Genomic DNA, 22,823 nt, shown 5'->3' with positions numbered 1-22,823 from the left:
CTTTTGAATAACTAAAAATCATAAATTACTACATCAATACCCCAGAATTCTATTATAGTTTATCAAACTTAGTAACTAAGCTGTATGTGGGTCTAAAAAATATGAAATTTTGAGTAGACTAAAGACACAACCTACCTCATAGAAATCTTGGTTCAAAAGAAAACAATGGCATTAGGTACATTAGAAAGGCTGAGAAAACTACTAGGGGGACATTCTGAGCTTCTGATTGGTTATTCATGTCATATATAGAAGTAAGTGCATATAAGGGATTGTTTCCAAAAAAGGAAAGAGATGAGCGGGGTGCCACTGTGTTTGGTTTATTATGTGAACAATATCTTAGCAAACAGAAAATATAAGACCTACTTATTTTAAATTCTAGCTTGTCAATATCTGTAATTGGAATTTCTAATTCGTATGAAACTACAGACTTAGTATTTTGATTTCACAAACATCTAATTTGAACCAATGCTTCTTTCAACATACCATGTGACACACAAAAATTTATATTTATTTGTTTTTTAATACTTACTTTTAAATTAACAAATTCAGTAATATATAGTTCTAAAATTTGAATTATAATTACAATTTAATACCAGACTTATTGACATAAATTCATGAAATAGTAGTTCAATACAATTTTTGAGACCTGTCTGGAGAGTGTTAATTTATTGAACTTTTTCATTTGGTTGAATAAGCCCGATAGATTTACACTATATTTTTTTAATATTAAAACTAAGTTCAATCCAGAAACTCCCAATGAAGGTGATTTTGGACAGATCTTTGAGACAAGTTTTCGTTTGTTAATTTATAAATCTTTAAGTGAAATACAGCACCATCAAGTCTCAATACTAGTTTGTACTAAGGTCTACATGCTGGGAGTAAATTCAACATGCATCAATATAGCCACATTTTCAGCATCATTAATTAAGCAATTGCCAACCTTTTATGCTTCTGCTTTCACCTTTTAATGTTTAGTTTTCAATTGAGATATGAACAATTTCACCTGCGATTCAGTAGGGATGGTCAAAGCATCACGATAGTCAGCAGTAGGATAAGCAGACAGGAACATTTTGAAAGCAGCTACAGGCATAATATTGTACTTGGCTTGCTGCACAATACGTACCAAGGTGGTTCTAAACAGTTCCTGAATACCTCTGCGGGTCATTTGGAGGCTTCCATACTTCTTGCACTTGGCCATTGAGCTCATAATGCGCTGACAGATTTCAGTCACATTACCACTTCAAATCACTTTTTGCTGCCAAAAGTCTTCTTTTTTAGGCAATAAAAATGTCCAAAAAAATTGTAATGTTTATTGATAATCTACCAAATTTCATTAATATACACTTACTAATTTAAAAGTTATAGCATGAAAACTATAACAAGCACAAAATGGTTAAGAGATCAGTCCCAAGGACCAAGTCCGTGTCAAAGAGTTAAAGAAGTTAAGGATATAAATTGTCACTTCAAAAGTGTTAAGTCAATCACACATACAGCAAATGAAAGAATATAAACATCTGCTTTTAAATGTCCAGTTTTCTTCAACTAAATATTCAGATACTCTTTATTCTCTGACTTTTGCACCTTCTCTTTGACTTATTGTCAATCCCACAGTACTATCTGCAGCCTATTAGATACATCTGCTTACCTGATGCTTTAAACCTAAAGTATATTTAATGAACATAACACGTTCATTTTCTTCTTCCAACATTTCTCGTTTTTCTCGTTTTTCCTGCTTTTTACGGTCTTCCCTATTGGACATAGTTGTTCTTTGTAAACGAGTATGACCTGGAAAGTTACATGCACTTTTTAATATTCAAATTCTAATTTCTCACTTTTTCAAGTTCGATTACACTTTTGTACATTTTTACTAAAAATATTTTGTAATATATATTTGAATGTCAGGTGCTTTACTACAACAAAGTTGATATACTAGCAGTCTTGAAACTCTCAACATATCAAAAACTAACTACACCATATAGAATTAAAAAACCTAATGAATTGCGGTTATATATCTGCTTCTTAACTATCAAGTTAATATTTCACATAAAACAATATCTGTGTATGAACTAAGCATGTATTATGGCAGTACAGCCATAAAATTTCATAAAAATTGGTTTGAAAATAGATGCATTGAGTCTAAAAGTTATCATAAACACAAACAAATCATAACAAAATAAAATTGAACATTACAAGTCTAAATATTACTAAAACTTCCTGAAAGCTTGTTAAATACTAGCCAATTTCAACCTACAGTATAATTTATAATTCCTTTACATACAATCAAAACAGGGTAATAGTTTTTAAAATTGGGAAAAATAAAATTATCTTGTAAAAATGTATTTGTATGTGTATCTTTATAGTTTGTAAATCCTCCAATGAGACCAACAGCCATATAAAGCTACTACAGGCTCTATATTCTGTTAGGTATGGAGTTCTGAAAAATATTTCCACAATTCTTCAACAAGGCATTTCCTAGTTGAATGTGGTAGATGAAGTTATTAGATATAAAAGTAACCTATTCCCAAAGCTATTACCAAGTGTATTGTATAGAGTAGAAGTATACACACAATGCTGGCTAAGTCTGTTTGTATAACAGTTTCCTGTTAATCCTCTTGCTCAAAGTGCACGTCACAACCTTTTACAGTTACATTCAAAATTTAATTAAACTGCTTTATCATCGCTGTATATGAATAAAGTTGGCATCAAAACACAGTTAATGCATCTAATTTTATTATTATATAAGTTTTAAGTTATTAATTTTATAAGAAAATATTTTAAAAAATCTCCATCTCCCGTACTATGAGAATTGTGACATTTGTACTTTAGGTCTTCCCTCTTCTCTAACATTTACCACCCCTCTGAGAAGTACAGAAATTAATGTAAATTACTCACTATAATATAGATATTATTAAAGAAAAGCATAATTTTTATAGCCTTCAATCATATTTGTTTACAGAGCCATAAACTAGAAAATCAGACCCAATTGCCATGCTCACCTGGCATATCTTCTCTTCCACAAATTGCAAATAGTTCTCTCTGACATTTTATAACCAATAAAATGCCAGTTTTAATCTATCAAATGATATATTATATTACATTGTTTTCTGTATCAAACATTATCTATTCTGCCTTCAGTTTGAAATTTTTTCTCATAGTATTCACATTGACAAGCTTAGCTGAATTTTTAAAGACTCTTATTGCAATTAGAAAGCCAGATAAGTTATGACAGTTATAATACAATGTTTGCCATGTGCATGTTTAACACACATAGGACCCAGGTAAGAACTAAATTTCTTGACCTAGCTCTTAATGTCAGACAATATTTTAGTTTCACATCAGAGCATATTATATTGTTCATCCTGTTTGTACTGGGTATCTAGTGCAATCTCAGAACAGGAAATTAAAAAAAATCTATTAGGACAAAATATCATTAAAGAAACATTAACTATGCATATATAGACACTTTAACTTTTAAATTCTGGATGTAAAACAGTTAAATATATGTATACCAAAATTTTAATTTACAATTCAATTTTCTTAAACCAAATGAACAAAAGAGCTGAAATTTAACATTTTAGGAACACTATTTATTAATTGAATACAGTTAATGAATTATTTCATTGATCATATGGCCATATATCACTACTTACAAGCAATGGAACTTGATAACCCTTAAATCCCATACAGTTTAACTGAATCAACTTAAGTTATGTGTGGCAAAATTAGACACACATTAATAAGCATAGATTCTTCTAGCATTGATAAGTCTGTGCATCTTCTCAGTCAGCAAATGACATTATGAGGAATCCTTGCCCATTCTTTAGTTAAATGCCGAACTCTCTGTTATCAAGGGCTGGTTCAAGACACTGACCTACACTGTGCCTATGGAGGTCACACAAATGTTTTATGGGATCAAAACCAGGAGTTCTTTAACAATATGATACCTTGTTTAAAACAGTCAATCTCAATCCTGGTAAAAAATTCTCCTGAACCATCACAAACAGCATACAACTTGCAGTGCCCACAGCTGACTTCAATGTATCATTGACTTGTAAATCAGTCCCTCAGAAGCACAACAAGGTTTGTATATGCCAATGGATCCCCCACAGAGCATTAAACAGAACCACCACTGATTTGGTCATATTTAAGATATATGGATAAGCATGGCATTAAAACACAGTTAATGAATCAAATATTAATACTATACAAGTTTTAAGTTTTTAATTTTAGAAGGAAATATTTTTAAAAATTTCAATCTCCCCTAGTATGAAAATTATAACATTTGCTCTGTAGGTCTTCCCTTTTCTCTAATTTATTCACCATCCCTCCAAGAAGTACAGAATTTAACGTAAATTACTCACTAAGATATAGATATTATTAAGGCAAAGGTATACTGTTCAAATCTAGCTCTCCAAACAAAAAACCATCTACTGTTGGTAGAGACATGATGAAAGGCAGCTAATGGCACTGATTCCCATTCTTGTGATCTCAACTAAAGTCTAAACATACATGCTAGTGTGAGCAGAAAACTGAGTGTTTAAGCTTAATGCACAGAATGCTCAACTTGTTTGATTGATAAAGTGAAGAGAAAAATATACACTGTCTGCAGAGTTTTCTATCATAAGAAAAGATTGTGGAAAAATGTATTTTTGCTAAAACATTTCTTAGTTACATACATTTTTTTACATGAGAGATCAAGTTTTATTTTAAATTCTGTACCAGATGTCAGAACCTAGCTTCTGTCATGTAATTAAGTAAAGACCAATTTCATTTTCTTGATTTCCAGCATGAACAATCCAATTTTTTGGAAATTTCATTTTATCTGAATAAATTTTCAGAATTTGTTTCCTTTACATAATTTAAATGTTCAACAAAGTTTGCCCAATACAACTGACATTCTTGTCTATCTGTAAAACCCTGTACTAAACTAAAACAAGTTCATGTAAAACCCTAAACTAAACATTGTACTAAACTGAAACAAGTTCATTCCACACTTTACTAAAATCTGAAAAAGAAGTTAAAATCTTACCTAGTGATTCATTCCATGCAGGGTTGAACAAAACAGGTTTCATGGCCATTTCCAAGATGCTCAAAGCAAGAGAAAAGGTTGAAGGGGAGCTACAGGCATTCACTGCTTTGATCCAATTGTTACGATGAATTGGCCAATTAGGATGAAAGAAACAGCTGTGAATGCTATTTTCCAGTTGTAAAATTGTCGCTCGTAATGTAGAGACTGTCAAACTTCGACTACCATAGATTGAGCCATTCCACTTAAATTCACTAAGTGTTGTCAAACTGAACTTGTGAGAAAGATGCCGTTTTTTATCTCGATCTTCAGCATGCTGATGTTTATTGAGAGCGAGAGGGTTAGTGGTGTACTCATTTGTGTATTTTTTATAATTATCCTCCATTCCCAACTTAAACAATACAGATCCTGTTGTTGAAGAGGCACTGGATTTTGCTCGAGTCATTCTATTCACCTGTCCATCTTTACCAATAACAAGCACAGAGTCACCTTCTTCACCTTTGCGATTGCGGTTGGTAGAGTATTCAAGATTAAACACCCGAGGTGTCAATGATCCAGTCTTAGATCGTGTAATGTATCCAGGCCTTGGAGAATTCCCTACAGAAAAATATATCAACAATTTTAGTTTTATACAAATATTTGAATCTACTTCACACCACAACTTTTTTTTTTAACAAAATGGTTTGAAAGATGCTTTCAATAAAAGTATTACAGAAATGTAAGAAACTTTTAGTTACTGATCTCTTTTCAGAAAGAATTAAAAGTTATGAGTGTCCAAAGTAGAAAAAAATAACAGTCAGTGCAAAAAAAAAAAATACTATTTGAAATTGTGGCTAATGTTGTCTATACCACACCTTTCTTTCCGAGAGTCACACACAAGAATGTTGACCAGGAGTACACTTGTTACTCACAGCAAATCTTGAATTTTTGTGTACTTAGTATAGATAAGGTATTTCACTCCCATAAATGCATACTTTTATTACTTTAATTGTTGAAATAGAATTTATATTTTACTCAATAACTCATTGATCGCCCCTTTAATGCAAAAAATTAAAGCGGTACAGCTGGCATCCAGCAGAAAAAATCACAGTGGTTACTTAGCAGAGTATTTTTATGTGTTGGATGCACCCACTGCATTGAAAATCAAAGAACCAATATATCAATTTTCTTTGAACACTTTTTATCTTACATGTGTTTTTTTTTGTTGTTGTTTTGTTCAGTGTAATATCAAGACCACAAGGTCATTTAAACTTTAATTCAAATAGCATAGGTGGTAAATGACTTCTGAAATTCAACTTGGCATTAACTTAAGTATATGAAATTAGTAACTGTATGAAGTAAACCTCCAGTGACCAAAGAATGTTCATTTTAACCATTGTAACTAACTACACATAAACATCTACACACAGCATTATCGTATACTTACTAACTTTGAAAATTAGAAATAGGTAAAACATACAGTACTGGTTCAGTACTTTTTGTTCCCTTACTACATGTTCACATCATTTTGGGTACAACAAACACCAATAGCTATACATATGACAATGAATATAAAAAGTGTAGAGTAAATCCTTGTATATCTAATTCCTGTTTTGTAATGCGAGTTTATGCTGTTTCAATATGGTCAACCTGGAGTCCTTCAATATCTTCTGCACATTGGCTTTGCTTTTTTCTAATACTAAAGAGAAAATTAATACTTGAGATTTCAGAAATATAGTTGAATTTCAACAAATAGCTCATTTAAGTTTCAATTACAATTTGAACTTTTCTCACTAAGAGATGCAAGTGTCTTGTACCAAAACAGTATCCTATTTTGTTACTAAGTGAAAATGCAAATGTTGGCAAATTTAATGACTTAGGCTTTTTGTTTAACCTTTCTACTACAAATTCAAAGCATGTTTTAGTCAACATTCACTTTCTGTTTCAGTAAAATGCTTGAACATTATATATATAATAGTCAAATGTTTGTCACATTCTGTATCTCCTAAATGGTAAATCTGATAAAAAAAAGTGTATATGTGTGTGTTTATATCAACATGCTTCTTTTCAAGAGTACATTGCAGGAACATTATTAATTTTTGCAATTCCTAAAATTTGATATCAATATCAACATCGAACCATCAGTCTTCATATGTGGTGAATAGTCAATCTCAGGAAATAAACTTTTTAAGAACAAAATATTTCTTTTTGTGAGGGAATTTCATGAAACATGACACAAGGTTTATGAAAATGTGTATCTAAGTAAGAAAGTCAAAAATAACAAAATGTGATAACATATCTTGAGATATGGGACAAAAAAATAATCTCTATATATAAGAACTCAACTCATCTTAGTGCTTTTGAGAAAAGACCCAACTGTAACAAGTTTATAACATCGTTTAGAAAAAAATCCTGATCATTGTACTGTTGTAGATTGCAAAAATTTTGCTTAAAAGCATAAAATTATGGATACTGAATGTTAATATTTAACTTTCTGATAGATTGTTACATTGTTTTGGCAATCTACAGTTCTACATGTATGTATAAACAGTGTTGTATTAAACCCCTTTAACATCCTAGAAAATGACTGTCTTTATTCAAGTGTATTCAGGAAATTTTAGTTCAAGTTTCCTGTGTTAAACTAGATGTCCCACATAAATAGTATGCACCTCGCACACACTTATTGCATTGACAAATTTCATGATAATATACTTAAGAAATACAAAGTTATATCACGTATATAAATTCACACTTCCAAGATAAGTCAAACTGACCCACTTCACATAGAAAGATTTAAGCAGTCACTCATGGTGAAGTTTTTAGTGGAATTACACGAACTTCTGCAAATCTAAAGATTTTTTACATCCATTTTTGACTTATTTACACACTGCATATGTTTCCAAAGAGTCTTTTGTTACTATGATATTTGCGAGCTTACATGTCATTTCAGTTCCTCGAAAATAAAACAAACAGTCATTTATCATACTGTCTTAATAAATAACAAGATCTGAGGGATTATATGAAACATATATACAGTAATAAAATACTCAAAAAGTATTTTGGATTTAATTATCCTTCATTTATAAACTAACTTTTGAATATTATTCTAAAAAGGAAAAAATAAATAAAAATTTGTGAGTTACACCATAGCAATTATTTTTTTTACACCTACAGAACATATATAGCTAATAATTTCTAATTATCCTTTTTTTATATATGAATCTAAAGTATTAAATAATTTTCAGTATATAATAAAATACTCTACCATTAGCTAATGAGAAGAATCATTCAAAATAACATTTCATACCATCTCCATTTCCATCTCCTCTGTCACTCATGTTTTCAGATTTTTTTTTATCAACCTCCGACTGACTTTCATCTGCAATCTCCACTGTATCTTGTTTATCAGAATCTTCCTTTACTTTTGTTAATCGAATTAAAAGGTCACCACTACCATTTTCTTTTTTCTTGTCACTCTCTTTTTCAAGGTCTTCTTCTTGTTCATCATTCTTGATTTCTGTTTCTAATTCCAAAAAATGAACCATTAAAACTGTTCATGTTTAGTTACAACTAAGTTATATCCACATAAATCCAAGTAACTGGGAGTTTTAAACTTTTAAGCTTTAACTTGAAATTAGATTTTCCATTTGTAGATGGGGAAAAACATTATAAAGAAAAGTTGAAAGACTTTGCTTACTCTCACACTTAATGAAAGTAACAGCATTTCTACTTACAAGTTACAGGCACTACATCATACTGTCTCAAATATAGATGTTTAAAATAAGAATGTGATACAAAGTTGTTTTTTGTACTAAAAGTATCAGGTATGGCATAACCAAATTAAGTCAACAAAAAACATAAAAGCTGGTTTTCTTTATTTTATTTTTCTTTAATTTAAATTAGAGAAAACACTTAGTAGCTTGATCAGTTATATTAAAGATGTATGCTAACAAGTTATACAATAATTACCTGAAAACTTACCAGCATTTAAATTTGTTTCAATATTAGTTGTGGTAGTGGTAGTAGTAGTTTTAGTCATGATGGTGGTCACTGTATCCGTCTGGTCAACGTTTTCTTTTGAACTATTTGATAATTCTTGGGTTTCAACTTTTTCACTTGTACTAACTACTGTAGCAGTTGTTGTTGAGACAGTAGTAGTGAAATTAGATGTTTCCTAAAAACAAAAAATATAACACCAGCCTTTTGACCAACAATTTAAAAAAATCCAAAACTATGGGAATGCATTTCTGAACAACTAAAATAACCGTAGAGAAGAATGATCAAAACTGCCAGGTAAGGAAATACATTATTTTAACAAAAACTTAATACTTTCTCAATTTGTTTTGTAAGTATTTTAAAAGTATACTCTAGAAGAAAAATTAATTACAAGCATACTGTAACAAATGCAAAACAAAATGTCTGTTAACTTTATTTCCTTTTACACTTCCTATATACTGGAGGTATTGAAGTCAGATCATGACTTCAAAACTTTATTTAATTCAGGATATATATATATATATATATATATATTTTTTTTAATAACAAAACCTGTTATAAGAATGTATTAATAAACCAATAATAAAACATTTCTCTGAAAATGTGTTACTTTTCCCTACTCTTGCTCAAAATTATTTTCAACTCACAACTTCAACATTATGTTTTAGGTGGAGATTTGTAAAATATAATTTTTCACCAAAATTAAACCTCAGAGTAATGATGAGTGAAAACAACAGCTTACAATATTTTGTCCTTCAGTAGTTTGATTTTCCAAAAATTTATTTTCATCAGTTTGTAACCTTTTTTCCTCATCTTGAATTTTTTGCAGAGCTCTTTCCTCTTGATGTTTGATAAGAGCAGCTGAAAAAAAAGATAATATAGTGCTATCTCTTCAATATACTCATTAACAATACAGAAATACTTCCAATAACATGATGTTTACAGATTATCCCAGTTTTAAAACTAATGTTAACATACTTAATTTAAAAACATCCTTACACAAGATGTGTAGTTCTACATGCCAACACTGCTATTATACTGCAATAACTTCTTCATATTTAAATAATTTTGAATATTAGTATCATATGTTTTACATCAACTCTACTTTGTGATGATGTAATTTCATTACTTTTTAGGCCAGAAATATACTAATTAAAGATATGCAAATGACAAAAAGCAACATAAAACAATAAATACATTTTTTTTTACCATTACTAGATACTCTCCAAAATAGCTCTACTTATCACCATAATACATTTATAATTTTCTTCAACTTTAATTTTATCCAGCTTAAAGTTTAGAAAATTTTCCTCTTTCAGTCTGTCATCATAAATAAACTAAACCAAAGCCATAAACATGAAAATAAGGTTATTAAAAGTAACAAGACTCTGTCAAATTTTTTTATTATTATTTTAAAAAAAATACTCCAAAACTCTAAAAAATTGAATATTTCGCTGGCAATAAACATTTAGTCTTAAAACTACACCACAAAAAAATAAAAATAAAATAATCATATGAAACAGTTGGATAAAAATCAAAACTGGAAGGAACTGACAATGCTACTGATGTAAGTGGCTGTATATGATCCATGAATATATCTGCCATTTACACATATAATAAAAACACTAACCATCATATCACTCTAAATAATTTAAAAATTCTTAATTCAGGCAAGGCTGACATACAACATTTACTCAAAGAAATCCTCTTGGTGAACAAACACTGACTATCCTCAATACCACCACCAGCCCCTTTCACTTAACATTTCTTGTTACCAAACTTTTCATTTGACTGTTTTATTTTTATCAAAATATTCTGTAGTATTTATTTATTATTTTACAATAACTTATGGTGATTTCATAAATGATCTGTTTTGGTTTTCTTTCCCTTATTTTCCAAAGTGTAATGACTTGAGTGTTTTAGCAATAGAGCATTGAAAAGAGAAATCTCAAACATCCAAAATAAAATGTTATTTGTCTTGACAAATGTTCCTTGATTAAAGTGCTGTTCTTTGTTCAGCATTATTAAAGAATGTAAAATGAAATCCAACAAAAACTGAACTATTATGTTTCTTCCAAAAAAGGTCAAAGTCTCACTCAAGTAAGGTACCTAATCAAGATCCAAGCTGCTAGTAAGAACATTATAAACATGAAATCAGAACTCACAAACAACAAGCTAAAATACAGTGAAAGGCAAATTCCAAATGGCACACTAGCTTCGTACTACAATGTGCTTTCTCCAAGTTCTCAGAACTAAAACAAGAAATAAAAATTAACAAGTCCACCAAATCTGATAAACGGAATCTAACAACTGGAGATAAATTTAAGTTTATCCATGTAACTTCAGTATCAAACATGATGTTAAGAAAATATGAAGTTAAAAAACAAACCAATTAAAGACAAAGATATGAAACCCTATAACCCAACTACTTTCAAAATATGTACTTTTCTTCATCAGGCACGGATGTGACAAAAGGTGAAGTGGTGTCACAGCAGACCACCATAAGAATCCAGAAGTGTTTTAAATTAGCTTTCAAATTTGAATTTGTGGTTAAAAGTTACAAGACAAAACCTTGAAACAGGACTAAAAAAAAAACATGACAATACAAGCATATCAACTGATAATATTGTTTGCTAAATGACAGTAAGAAATCTTTCCTATACATACATATACTAGCCCAATAAGATGAACTCACGAAAAATAAAAGTAAAAATGATCTAAAAATTATGATAAAATTAAGTTTGACTGCAAAAGTTATTTTGAAAATAGAAGTGAAGTGAAATAAAAATCTAAGGTTAATTTTTGCAAGAACAAGTGACAGCTTTCCATTAAATTCCAGACTTCATCAGCTGGGCAAGACCTATACACACAGCAACCAAAATAAAGAAATTGTGTGTTGAGAAAAATAAGTATGTTACTGCCGAAAACATAAGCAGGCTCTCAAATAAGCAGCAGGTTATATATGAATAGCAGCATGTAATGTCAATTGCCATTACTAACTCAATGGTACCTTTTTTTGAGGCAATCTAATAATATGAGTCAAACAATTAAAACAAAACACTGTAGCAAAACCTAGTTATCTTAAAACTACTTGTGAACTTTTAGAACAGAATAAAAAGTTATCCCCAATTTGTCAATGCATTTGGAATCTATTTCTAATTTAGCCTAAACAGATTGAAAGGTTTAAAAATTCCATGCTAAATTTTAGATTTTGTCAAGAATTAACATTAAAAACAGGGGCACTTTATTTTAGCACAAGTGATGAAAGTTTCAAAATTATTATAATAAAATACCACTAACCATTTTCTACATCAAAGTAAGACTTTCTGCTTCCTTTTGCTGCATTTGTAAGTTTTTCTGTCACGTCCATTTGTCTTATCATTTCTTCTTGTAAATCCTTAATGGTTCGACACAGGTCAGCTTCAAAGTCATTGGGATCGAGAACATTAAGAAGTTCTTCAATTTGAGGTTTTGTTGAATAGTAAAAAACTTCCCCATTTCCTTCACTGCAAAAAGGGAACCATAATATGTGTGTAAATATTATGATCTCCTGAACATTAACCAGGAAAAAACACCATACTGTTCTTAAGAAATTCAATTTCTGGTTGAAATTCTTTAAAAGGGATAAAAATTAGAAAATAAAAAAATAAAGTGTCACAGTATTTACTATTATTTAGGAATGTGAAGTGGAAAAGAAAAATCTCAGGATGCTTTCACATATCAAAGCCAGCAAGCTCAATAGGGAACAAGTAATGTACCTTTTGACACATACCATTATGGAAAAAAACCTTGCAACCAGCATGTCATTTTGCAAGAATCTTTTTTCTTTTCATTCTCACTACCACATAACGATTTAAAAGGATGAAAATAAGCACTTCATATTTATTGCCCGCTGACAATGATAATTTAGTTAGGAAGTTGCACAGCATTAGATTCCAACTGGTCATAATATGTGGATGTGAAATTTTAGCACAATAAAAAAACTTAGTATATCAATACAAGATTTTAAAACAAAGTAAAATAATAAATATTTCAAATTTATATTTATAAGGTTTTAACCTTCTCTGTTTAAAGTTTGCCGAGTGTATACATCGACCCTACTTAAAAAATAACTATAGCAGAAAACTAGAATATTACTGCATAAAACAATAGAAACTGACTCGTTTACTACTTACACAAAAATTCTTCTACACAGAAACCAGTACTTTCTTCCTTCTCTATCCCAGCCAAGTGAGTCCTGCCGACTTAAAAGGCCACTCCTTTCATAATCAGTGATGCAATCTGTAACACCAGAAACCTACAACAGAAAGAAAAAAAAACAAAGCAAGTTACAACTACATTGTTTTTGGGACAGTTGCTCAGTGAAAAGGTGAAATCAGGGTTTGAGAATTATCATTTTGGGACCTGCACCGAGAAATTATAAAAAATTCAAAAGCACAATTATATTTCTAAATCAATAGGTGTTAATTGTAAAAGCCAAAAAAGTTTAGATTTCATTTCTTTGTTCAGCTAGAAGTAAACAAACAGCTAAAATATCAGATTTGAGGAAAATAAGAATGCAAAATCATACATTTTCAGAACACTTTTCAGAGCCAATTTTGTATTCTAAAAACAGATTTCAATCTGATCCAGGGATTTGAAGAATAATGTTATAACAAGAGCACCTACTACAGGTTAGACAAATAACATTCTATAAATTAAACTGCCAATGCAAATTCCATAAATTAAAAACAAATTATGATTAAATTAGTTAAACAATGAAGGTTAAACAGGAAAAAGTTAATGTTTTCCTAAACCGAAAATGTATTTCTGATAGTTACCTCCACTCACAAAGCTTTCTTGACTAGTACTGCCCTCTATTAGCACAAATTTTTCACACACCACTAGCCTTGAAATTCCCACTTCTTTATGCATATCAACACGTAAATGATCATACAGCAACCCTCCACCAATAGGAGTGCGACACTATCCCTATCATAACTAGCGCCCTCTTTAATCATGCACTTGTTAATCACTTTGAGATTGGTTATAACTAATTGAACCAAATCACACTTGAAGTAGAAAGGACAGGTGGGAAATGTGAAAGGAGGTAAGCATCTATTGGAAATATATTTTCAGTTTAGGAAAATGTTAACTTCTGAAACAATATCTTACCTCCTCTCACAAAATGCTAGAACACCACACTGAACTGGTGGAGGACTAGTGAAAATATGATCCTCCTTGAGAAAGCACCCAAAGACCACAAGGTGTGGTAAGGAATGAAAAACATCACATCAGTGGGTGACCATACCACTTTTAAGCCAGGTATACTCTCCACCCTTCAGGAATGTGTCACCCAAACCTAAAGGGCAGAAACACGGAGGGGGCCCAAACATTTTCAGCAGTAAAGAAATCCCTAGTTATCGAGTGGCTAGGGCATGACAGACCATAAACTTGAGTTCAACCTGAACCAACACCTGGCAGAACCTGGAATTGCATATCAGGTGTGCGGTAGGAAGAAGGTCTTCTACCTTTCACCTCAAAAATGGGTACTGGATGGGAATATGAGCATCTGTACCAAGAACCCTACTCCGTATGCATGCAATTCCAACACAACCAACACGGATCCACTGGGAATCAACATCCAGCAAATGGTAGAAACCAACTTGTTATGTCCAGTCCATGGTAGGAACAGGAAAAACAGCCTTATACATGCAGGTAATCATGTGTTTCGTCCAAATTCAAATAAGAACACCAGATCCACCAGGAACAGACATCCCAGTGGCTGGTAGGAAGATGAAGATGGATATCAATTTGGGGTAACCTCTCCAGTCCAAATCCTGGCTACATTGGGAATTTATCATCCAGTCTGCAGTAGGAGGAGGGAACCAGTCAAACACATGTGAGGACTTATGTGGGTAGACCATCTCCAACCAATGCCTGACCCAACTGGGAACCAACATCCAGGGGATGGTAAAAAGGAGGAATATCTCAGCAAGAGGGGCAAAGTGCAATACACACACACGCACACACACACACACACATATATATATATATATATATATATATATATATATATGGTGGAATACTACAACCAGCATGTAGCAGCATTCGGAATTGTACATCAGATCAGTGGTAAGAAGGGCATCATGCCATCAACACCAGAAAAATTTCACTCAGGAGGACTGGCCTCCATTGTCCACTACCCCAGCAACTAGGAAATGGGGGAGTAGCAAGGACTACCATACTCCAGTAGAAGAGGGGGAGTTGCAGAGTCTGAAGAACCGCAGCACTGGAGACAGTGCAATGTGTGACTGCAATACCCATTTCGAAAAGCAGAGCTACCACGTTGACAGAGCTGATCAACCAACACCTGGTGGCATCTGGAATTATACATCAGGTCTGAGCAGTAATCCCTGTCTGCTTTACCAATATAAGTCCATGAGTGTACGGGCTGGGACGAACATATTTATGAAGCAATAGTTTCTTATGGTTTGGTTTCTTAAGAATTTCACACAAAGCTACACAAAAGCTATCTGAGCTAGCTGTCCCTAACTTAGCAGTGTAAGACTAGAGGGAAGGCAGCTAATCACCACCCACCGCCAACTCTTTGGTCTATTCTTTTATCAATGAATAGTGAGATTGACTGTCACATTATAATGCCCCCATTGGGAACTACAGAAGGAAGCAGTGCGTGTCATATATATTCCAAGGATCCTGATTGGGCAAAAGAGCCGGTCAAGATCAGAACAGTTCGAAAGGTGTGGGATGGAGGGAAGGAAATGAGGAGTGAAATCAGGATTACTCTCCCAAGCAATCAGTCTTGGGCATAAAGAAACAGTTAGTAATTATGGAACAAAACATAGCAAACCCTGATTGCAAACATTTTGGAAACACGGTAACTACATGCCAGCAACACGAGGAACAGGGACGACAAACAAAAGTAATATAACAAACATGACAACAAAGGTTCAAATGGAGGACAAGTAATGGGGAATGAGCAAAATAACATAGACAGTTCATGAGATTGGAACACAGAAGCAAATTTAGTAAACAGAATAGTGGAAGACAAAACTGCCCTATAACCTGTAACAAAGGAATCCAATATGTTCCAGTCATAAAGCCAAGTGAAAAAGGACAGCAATAAAGGAATGGTAGGAGAGGAAATACAATAATCTAGGCATATAGGCCAACAGTATTACCTACCCTGGTAAACCAAAGAAGAAGAACAAACTGGATGGGAAACCAAAGGAAATAATGCCTGGAAAGTCCCAACATTCAGGTGAGGGACCAGACAAAAGCCATGCGTGAAGACAGAGCATGTATATGGATGGATGGATGATGTACAACATAGTGTGGCTGACGAAGGGGGGGTGACAACCAAAAACTGTCACAGAAGTGAAAACCATGATAGAGCTGGCCAAGACAGTGCTACCAGCAGAACTTGACACGGAGTGGTCGAAACTATTGATAGGACCCAAGGAAGATGACGAATAGGAGGATATGCATAGAGAAAATGACCTGTCCAATCCTGATATGAGCATCTACTGCTTCTGCCAATGGATGGGGATCGGGAGACCAAAAACGGGAAAAGTGTGTATCGAGATGAGAGTCATGCTTCCAAATCCCAAAAAATGAGAGGATCCAAAGACTACCCTGTAGGCAGAATCCTATCGGAACTGGATAACTGCTCCGCAACCAGATTCAGGATATGATGACAGTGGACCCAATATAAAAGATCCAAAATTTAGAATAAAGGTATCTCGACCAGGTTCCTCCACACCTGGTGGTTTAGGACACTATCATAGAATTGTTGGAGTGGATCATTACCACTTGGTCCCAAAAAGTCAGTAGGAAAATAAATTCTGCCCAACAAACAGCAAGAAGTTCCATGAGATTGATATGGAGAACAGATCTGAAAAGAGTTCCCCACCCTAAAACCTCCCAAGTGTTGAGAAATGGTCCCCAAACAGAAAGAGAAGCATCTTTAAAAAGGGTGACCATCCATACAAGGAGGAAGAGGAAACCCCCTCAGTAATATTGATCTGATCTAACTACCAGTCAAACAAGGATTGTAAGTGAGGGGACATGGTAAGAGGAGCATTCAAGGGAACCCAAACAAGGCACCACTGGTTAATCAAAACCCACTGAAGATGGCATATGTGGGCATGACCAGGAAGAATGAGGGCTTCGAGAGAAGCCTATGTCCTCAAAAGGAAAGGGAGAATAGGAGACACTGCATACGAGATGTTCCATAGCTTTCAACTGAAATGGAGAAAGGCTGGTCCTGACAGAGAAACAAGGTGAGAAACACACCAAGAAGTGCCAGAAATTGAGTAAATATGAAGAATGACAACCCCACCTTGATAAGCCAACTCACCCAGGCATCTTCCCAAAAAAGCAACTAAGAATGTACAGTAGAGTTGGCCTGTAAGGAAGCTAGAAGTAGCCAGTCATCCATGTCATGGTGTAAAAAAAGGCCCTGGGAATGAAGCAGTTGAGCAAAGGTCTGGACCACTCAGTAGAACACACAGAGAGCCAAGGCAAGTCTGAATAGAAAGGCCAGAAACTGATACACACTCACAATGAAAAAAAACAAAAATGTCTGGATGCTGGGGAAATGGGAATATTTAGATATGCATCCAACACATCAAACTACTTCATCACAAACCAGGAGTGAAAACCCAATGAAGAGTTAAGTACAACTCTAGAGTGAACTTAGAATGATTCAGAGAAGAAAATCAAAAACCGGGTGGCAATCTGCTAATGAGAAGGATCTCCTCTCTGATGGCACCCTTGAGAAACAAGTCCTGAACTGCCTCCAACTGATGCTAAGGGGAGAAAGGAATTAAATGGTGAAACAATGGAGGGGGGATGAATGGAAAGGGAGTTATGTAGATGGGCTGAATCAACCCAGGACTCCAGAGAGTTGGAAAAAACCCCAAACACCTCTTTGTTTAGAAAAAGGTACCAAGCGTGATTCACACAAAGAAGAGGAAGGTAAACGAACCCTAGATAAGACAACAGTATCCAAAACTAGAAGAATCCAACATCAGAGCAGTCACATCCGTAAAATGAGGGACAAAGAGGAAAAATGTGCCATGGAAGCAAAAAGAAAGAGAGACTACTATGATCAACAGAAAACCCTTAATGAGACAGAAATAGCCTCAACCAAAAGGGAATAGTGGATATTGTAAGAAATATATGGGAAAATAGAGGTAAAGAAAATTGACCAAAGTATCAGGGTCCAAATCCCACATAAGAAAAAAATTCAAAAAGGTATAAGTCTAATTATGGGTAGTTGAAACTATAAGGGCAAAAACATGATAGGCCACATACATGGTGGATAAGGCATGTTGATCCCCCAAAACAACTAGCACGAACCCCAATATCCAAGCAAGTAGGAACACTAAAGAATAACCCAAAGATTAATCCCCTAGGATGGCATGGGTAGAATCTTAAAGGAAAACAGGAGACAAAGACAAAACAGAACATATCTGATTAATCAAGTCTACAAAGGGAGGAGAAGCCCTGGGCAAGACCCCAGAAATGACATGCAACAGATACACATATTCAGGAGGGAGGAAAAGGCTGCCCACAGTCACACCTATCTGTACAGACACACCTAGGCACTGGTATGACAGAACACTCACCAGGTTATTCAGAATGCTGCCTGAAATGATACAATTCTTTATGGATCTTAGCCATCACATCAGCAGCCACTAACTGTGGTACCAATCCCATAGAGTGGTGAGTAAATCTGCTGTAGCAGTAACAATAGTGGTAGTCATGAGCACCTGAAAGTTTGAGGGCATAACTCACAAAGTCGAAAACTTGAACAAAAAATAGAAAGGGGAGAGTAGATAATGAAAATAAATTGTGACTCTCTGCAAAAAAAAGAAAAACACACAAAAGTAAAACCACATGGATATGATAACTAAATTGTGAGCAAAAACAAATACGTAAGTAAGACTGCCAACTGAGAAGTGATTAACAAGTGCATGGTTAGAGAGAATGCTAATTACAATAGGGGTAGTGTTGCACTCCTATGGGTGGAAGGTTGCTACATGATCATTTACACATTGAATAAAGTGGGAATTGCAAAGCTAGTGGCATGAGAGGGCAGTGCTAGACAAGAAAGCTTTTGTGAGAGGAGGTAAGATATATATTGGATAAAATGTTTAACTACTTAAAGTTGCTGATAATTTTAATGTCTTGGGTGTTGTTGGCTGCAAAGAGAATGCAGCAGCTTTACAAAAGGATTTGGATTATTTGGTAAGTTAGGTGAATAAATGGCAGAAGGCTTTTACTTATAGTAAATGCATATTAATGCATGTGGTTATCATAATTTGAATTATACTTCTGACAAGAACAAGTTTAACATTGTTTTAGAAGAAACAAGTCTTAGTGTTCAGATTGCTCAGTCTTGCAATCCAAGCAATGAGTTGTTGCTAGAGATAAGACAAATAAGATTCTAGGTGTATCTACAGAAATACTGAATATAAGAAAAATTGGTTATAATTTTACTGTATGGGTTACTGGTAAGGCCACATTTGTAATAGTATGCTCAGTCTTAGTCTTCTTGCATGAGGAAGGACATCAAATTGTTGGAAAAGATTCAGAGGAGAGCTACTAGGATGATACCTGGGAAGAAAAGTTTATCATATGATGACAGCTACAGATCTCTATTATTTTCTCTTGAAAAAAGAATATTAGAGTGGATATGGTTTAGGTGTACAAGATTGTTCAGGGAACTGATAATGCTGATGCATCATCTTTTTCCATAGTTAATGAAGAGAATGGCAGGATTAGGGGGCAAAAAATATATATAAATTTTGGAAGGTTAGGACTCATTTTCAGATAAGACAGTTTTATTTTTCTAACATGACGGTTGGCCTTTGGAATGAGTTGTCTTCAGATATAGTATATACAGTAAATTTCATAAAATTTTAAAGGGACAAAAAAGGATGTCTCTTCCAGTTTCAAACTATAACCACCACTTACTACTCATGTATTCATCCAATTTTTTCTTGAATTCAGTTAAATTTTATACCTCAACCACTCTTGAAGGCAGCTCATTCCAAAAGCTAACAACCCTGTTTGAAAAGCAATACTGTCTAAACTGCAGACGATTCATACATTGTCAAAATATAAATTTATGACCCCTTTCCCATTGTTTTCACTGCTAAACACAAAAAAGTTTGATCTATATTATCAATACCCTCAATAATCTTAAAAACCTCAATCAAATCCCCTCTGACCCTTCTCCTGTCCAGAGAAAACAAATTTAGAGATCTTAGTCTCTCCTTAGGACAATCCTACCATCCCAGGTGTCATCCTAGTGGCTCTTCTCTGAACCTTTTCCAACAAAGAAGGGAGCCCAAAACTGTACACAGTACTCTAAATGAGGCCTTACAAGTGATCTATACAGTGAAACAATAATATCCCTTGTCTTGTATTCAATATTTCTATTAGCCCTATTGCTAGCTACAATACACTGTTCAGATGACTTAAGTGATTTTTTTATCACAACTCCAAGATCTTTTACTTCAACCACAGTATTTAATGTATTCCCATTTAGATTGTAACAATAAATTGAATTGTGAAAACCTACATGCATCACCTTACATTTTGGATAGTTAAACAACATCTGCCACTTATTGGCCCATTGCATCAAATGATCTAAATCTCTCTGTAAGTCTACATCACCTTTGATACAGTTAGCCACCCCAAAAATGTTAATGTCAACTGCAAACTTCAAAATTTTGTTAGTCATTCCAGAGTCAATATCATTAATATAAATCACAAACAGCAGAGGACCCAGCACAGAGCCGTCAGGCACACCACTTGTAACTGTGACCCAGTCAGATCTAACTACATTTATTACTATTTTATTTCTACTCTATACAATTTAATAACATTTCCCCTCACACCCACAGATTTAATTTTTGTAACACGTCTTTTGTGAAGCACCTTATCAAATGCTTTAAAATTGATAAATATTTGAATGATGAGGGTTGGTTGAGTTTTTTGCATGTAAGTGTAGATTAATCGATGGGACAACCTAAATAGACCAACATATCTTTTGTCATCCTTAAATGTTATGTCAAGAAAGCAGTAATAAAACATAAAACAAATAGTCATTGATCAAAACTGTTGTACACTTTATTGTCTGTGACAAAAGATATGGTCATGTTGAACTCAAAATAACAAATTGTAGGTAGGTAATGAACACTTATTTTCTTTTATTATTTTACAATCTATATACATCTGTCAGAAGCTATTGTAAGGAAATGGCAAAACCAATTTCTAAAAATGAGTTTAAATGGATTAGCACATGGACAAATGTTTGAAGTTTGGCAGCCATTTCAATTTTATCATCTTAATGTTGTGAATGAGGGCTCAACTGAGTGAAGAGATTTGTAGCAACATGCACAAAGCCAACAACAAATGAAAGTAATATTTAATGTTGCTTATAGTATGGATACCTTTACATAATATGAAAGAGTGTCACATGGTTCAAAATAGTGGAAAGAGGTGGCCCATCCCCACATTTTTAGCATAATATTTTAATCTTACCATTGCTAGGCAACTCTGCTACTAAACTTACAATATTTAAATACTGATAAAGTCAAAACTATTTTTCAAAAACTAAGACATTAAACATGATTTATCTAACAACTATAAGCAAGTGACACAACTATGGGACTGTATACATAATACTGTTGTACACAACATACTGCTTTCCACCTCTCTAGTTAAAAACTTAAAAAAAAAAAATTAATATATTGTTTTTCACAGTTTCCTCTTAGATGAAGTGAGGTGCTCAAGTGAGTTACTAGCTTTAGCTTTATCAAAGTACCAAGCTCAGCTTGTACATAAAGTCTAAAGATCACTTAGCTGGTTTTCTTACAGGAGTTATAACAGCATTTATGTACCATACTGGACTATTATTCTTGGGGATTCAGCTAATAGCTGTGGGCAATCACACTTTTAGTTTGCATACTTCAGCAAGCCAAGTGAGGTAACTTAGCAAGCAATATAGGGCTTGGTATGCTAAGAAGCTGAGGCTAATTGGCAAACTAAGTTCATGTTTGTGCTAGAGAGCTCAAAATTAGGTTTCCAGTGTCAGCAGAGGCCAGAGAGGTTATTTGCTAATACTTTCTTTGTTTACAGCAGCAAAAAAGTTCACACATAGTGATTCTCTGGGTTCTTTGTTCTGTAATTATTCAGCAGAAATCTTTCAATTTCTACTGTTTTTCAATAACTTTCATTTTCCTTTAGAGTGAGAGTCTATATGACTCTAGAGTATATACTTCATCCTTGTTTATGTTCACCTTAATCACTCCAGACAGGTCATGGGTCAAAGACCATGTCACTGCATTTGTTGACTCACATTCTAAATTTTATCGAGCTACTATTTCATGAATTTATGTCAATAAGTTTGGTATAAAACTGTAGATTATAATTCAAATTTTTGTATTATACATTATTTAATTTCTTAATTTGAAAGTAAATTTAGATGTTTGTGATGTCAAAATACTAAATCTGTAGTTTTTATACTATTTAGGACCTCAAATTACTGATATTGACAAGCTAAAATATAAAATAAGAACTTCCTATCTTTTCTCTTTGCTGATATATCACTCAAGTAACGAATCAAACTCAGTTGCCCATCTCACCTATTTTGGAAACAGTCCCTTATATACACTTACTTCAATACATGACATGTGAATAACTATGTCCCCCCTAATGGCTTTCTCAGCCATTTTCATGTGTGAGGATGCCATCTCTTTCTTTTGAACCAAGATTTCATGGAGGTAGGTTGTGCCTTTAGTCTGCT

General features: G+C 33.4%; 1 protein-coding gene across 1 annotated transcript in view; it reads right to left on the bottom strand.

The window, feature by feature from the left end:
- LOC106463765 (nucleosome-remodeling factor subunit BPTF-like) overlaps positions 1 to 22,823 on the bottom strand; it is a 100,151-nt gene that overhangs the window by 54,969 nt on the left and 22,359 nt on the right. Inside the window, 7 exon segments of the mRNA XM_022391357.1 lie at positions 1,646 to 1,785; positions 5,030 to 5,623; positions 8,313 to 8,528; positions 8,987 to 9,179; positions 9,744 to 9,862; positions 12,302 to 12,507; positions 13,177 to 13,298. Coding sequence (XP_022247065.1) covers positions 1,646 to 1,785; positions 5,030 to 5,623; positions 8,313 to 8,528; positions 8,987 to 9,179; positions 9,744 to 9,862; positions 12,302 to 12,507; positions 13,177 to 13,298 — 1,590 coding nt within the window.

Source organism: Limulus polyphemus, unplaced genomic scaffold (genome assembly GCF_000517525.1).
Source record: "Limulus polyphemus unplaced genomic scaffold, Limulus_polyphemus-2.1.2 Scaffold1477, whole genome shotgun sequence".
Classification (NCBI taxonomy): Eukaryota; Metazoa; Arthropoda; class Merostomata; order Xiphosura; family Limulidae; genus Limulus; species Limulus polyphemus.
This window is presented reverse-complemented; position numbering and strand designations above follow the sequence as displayed.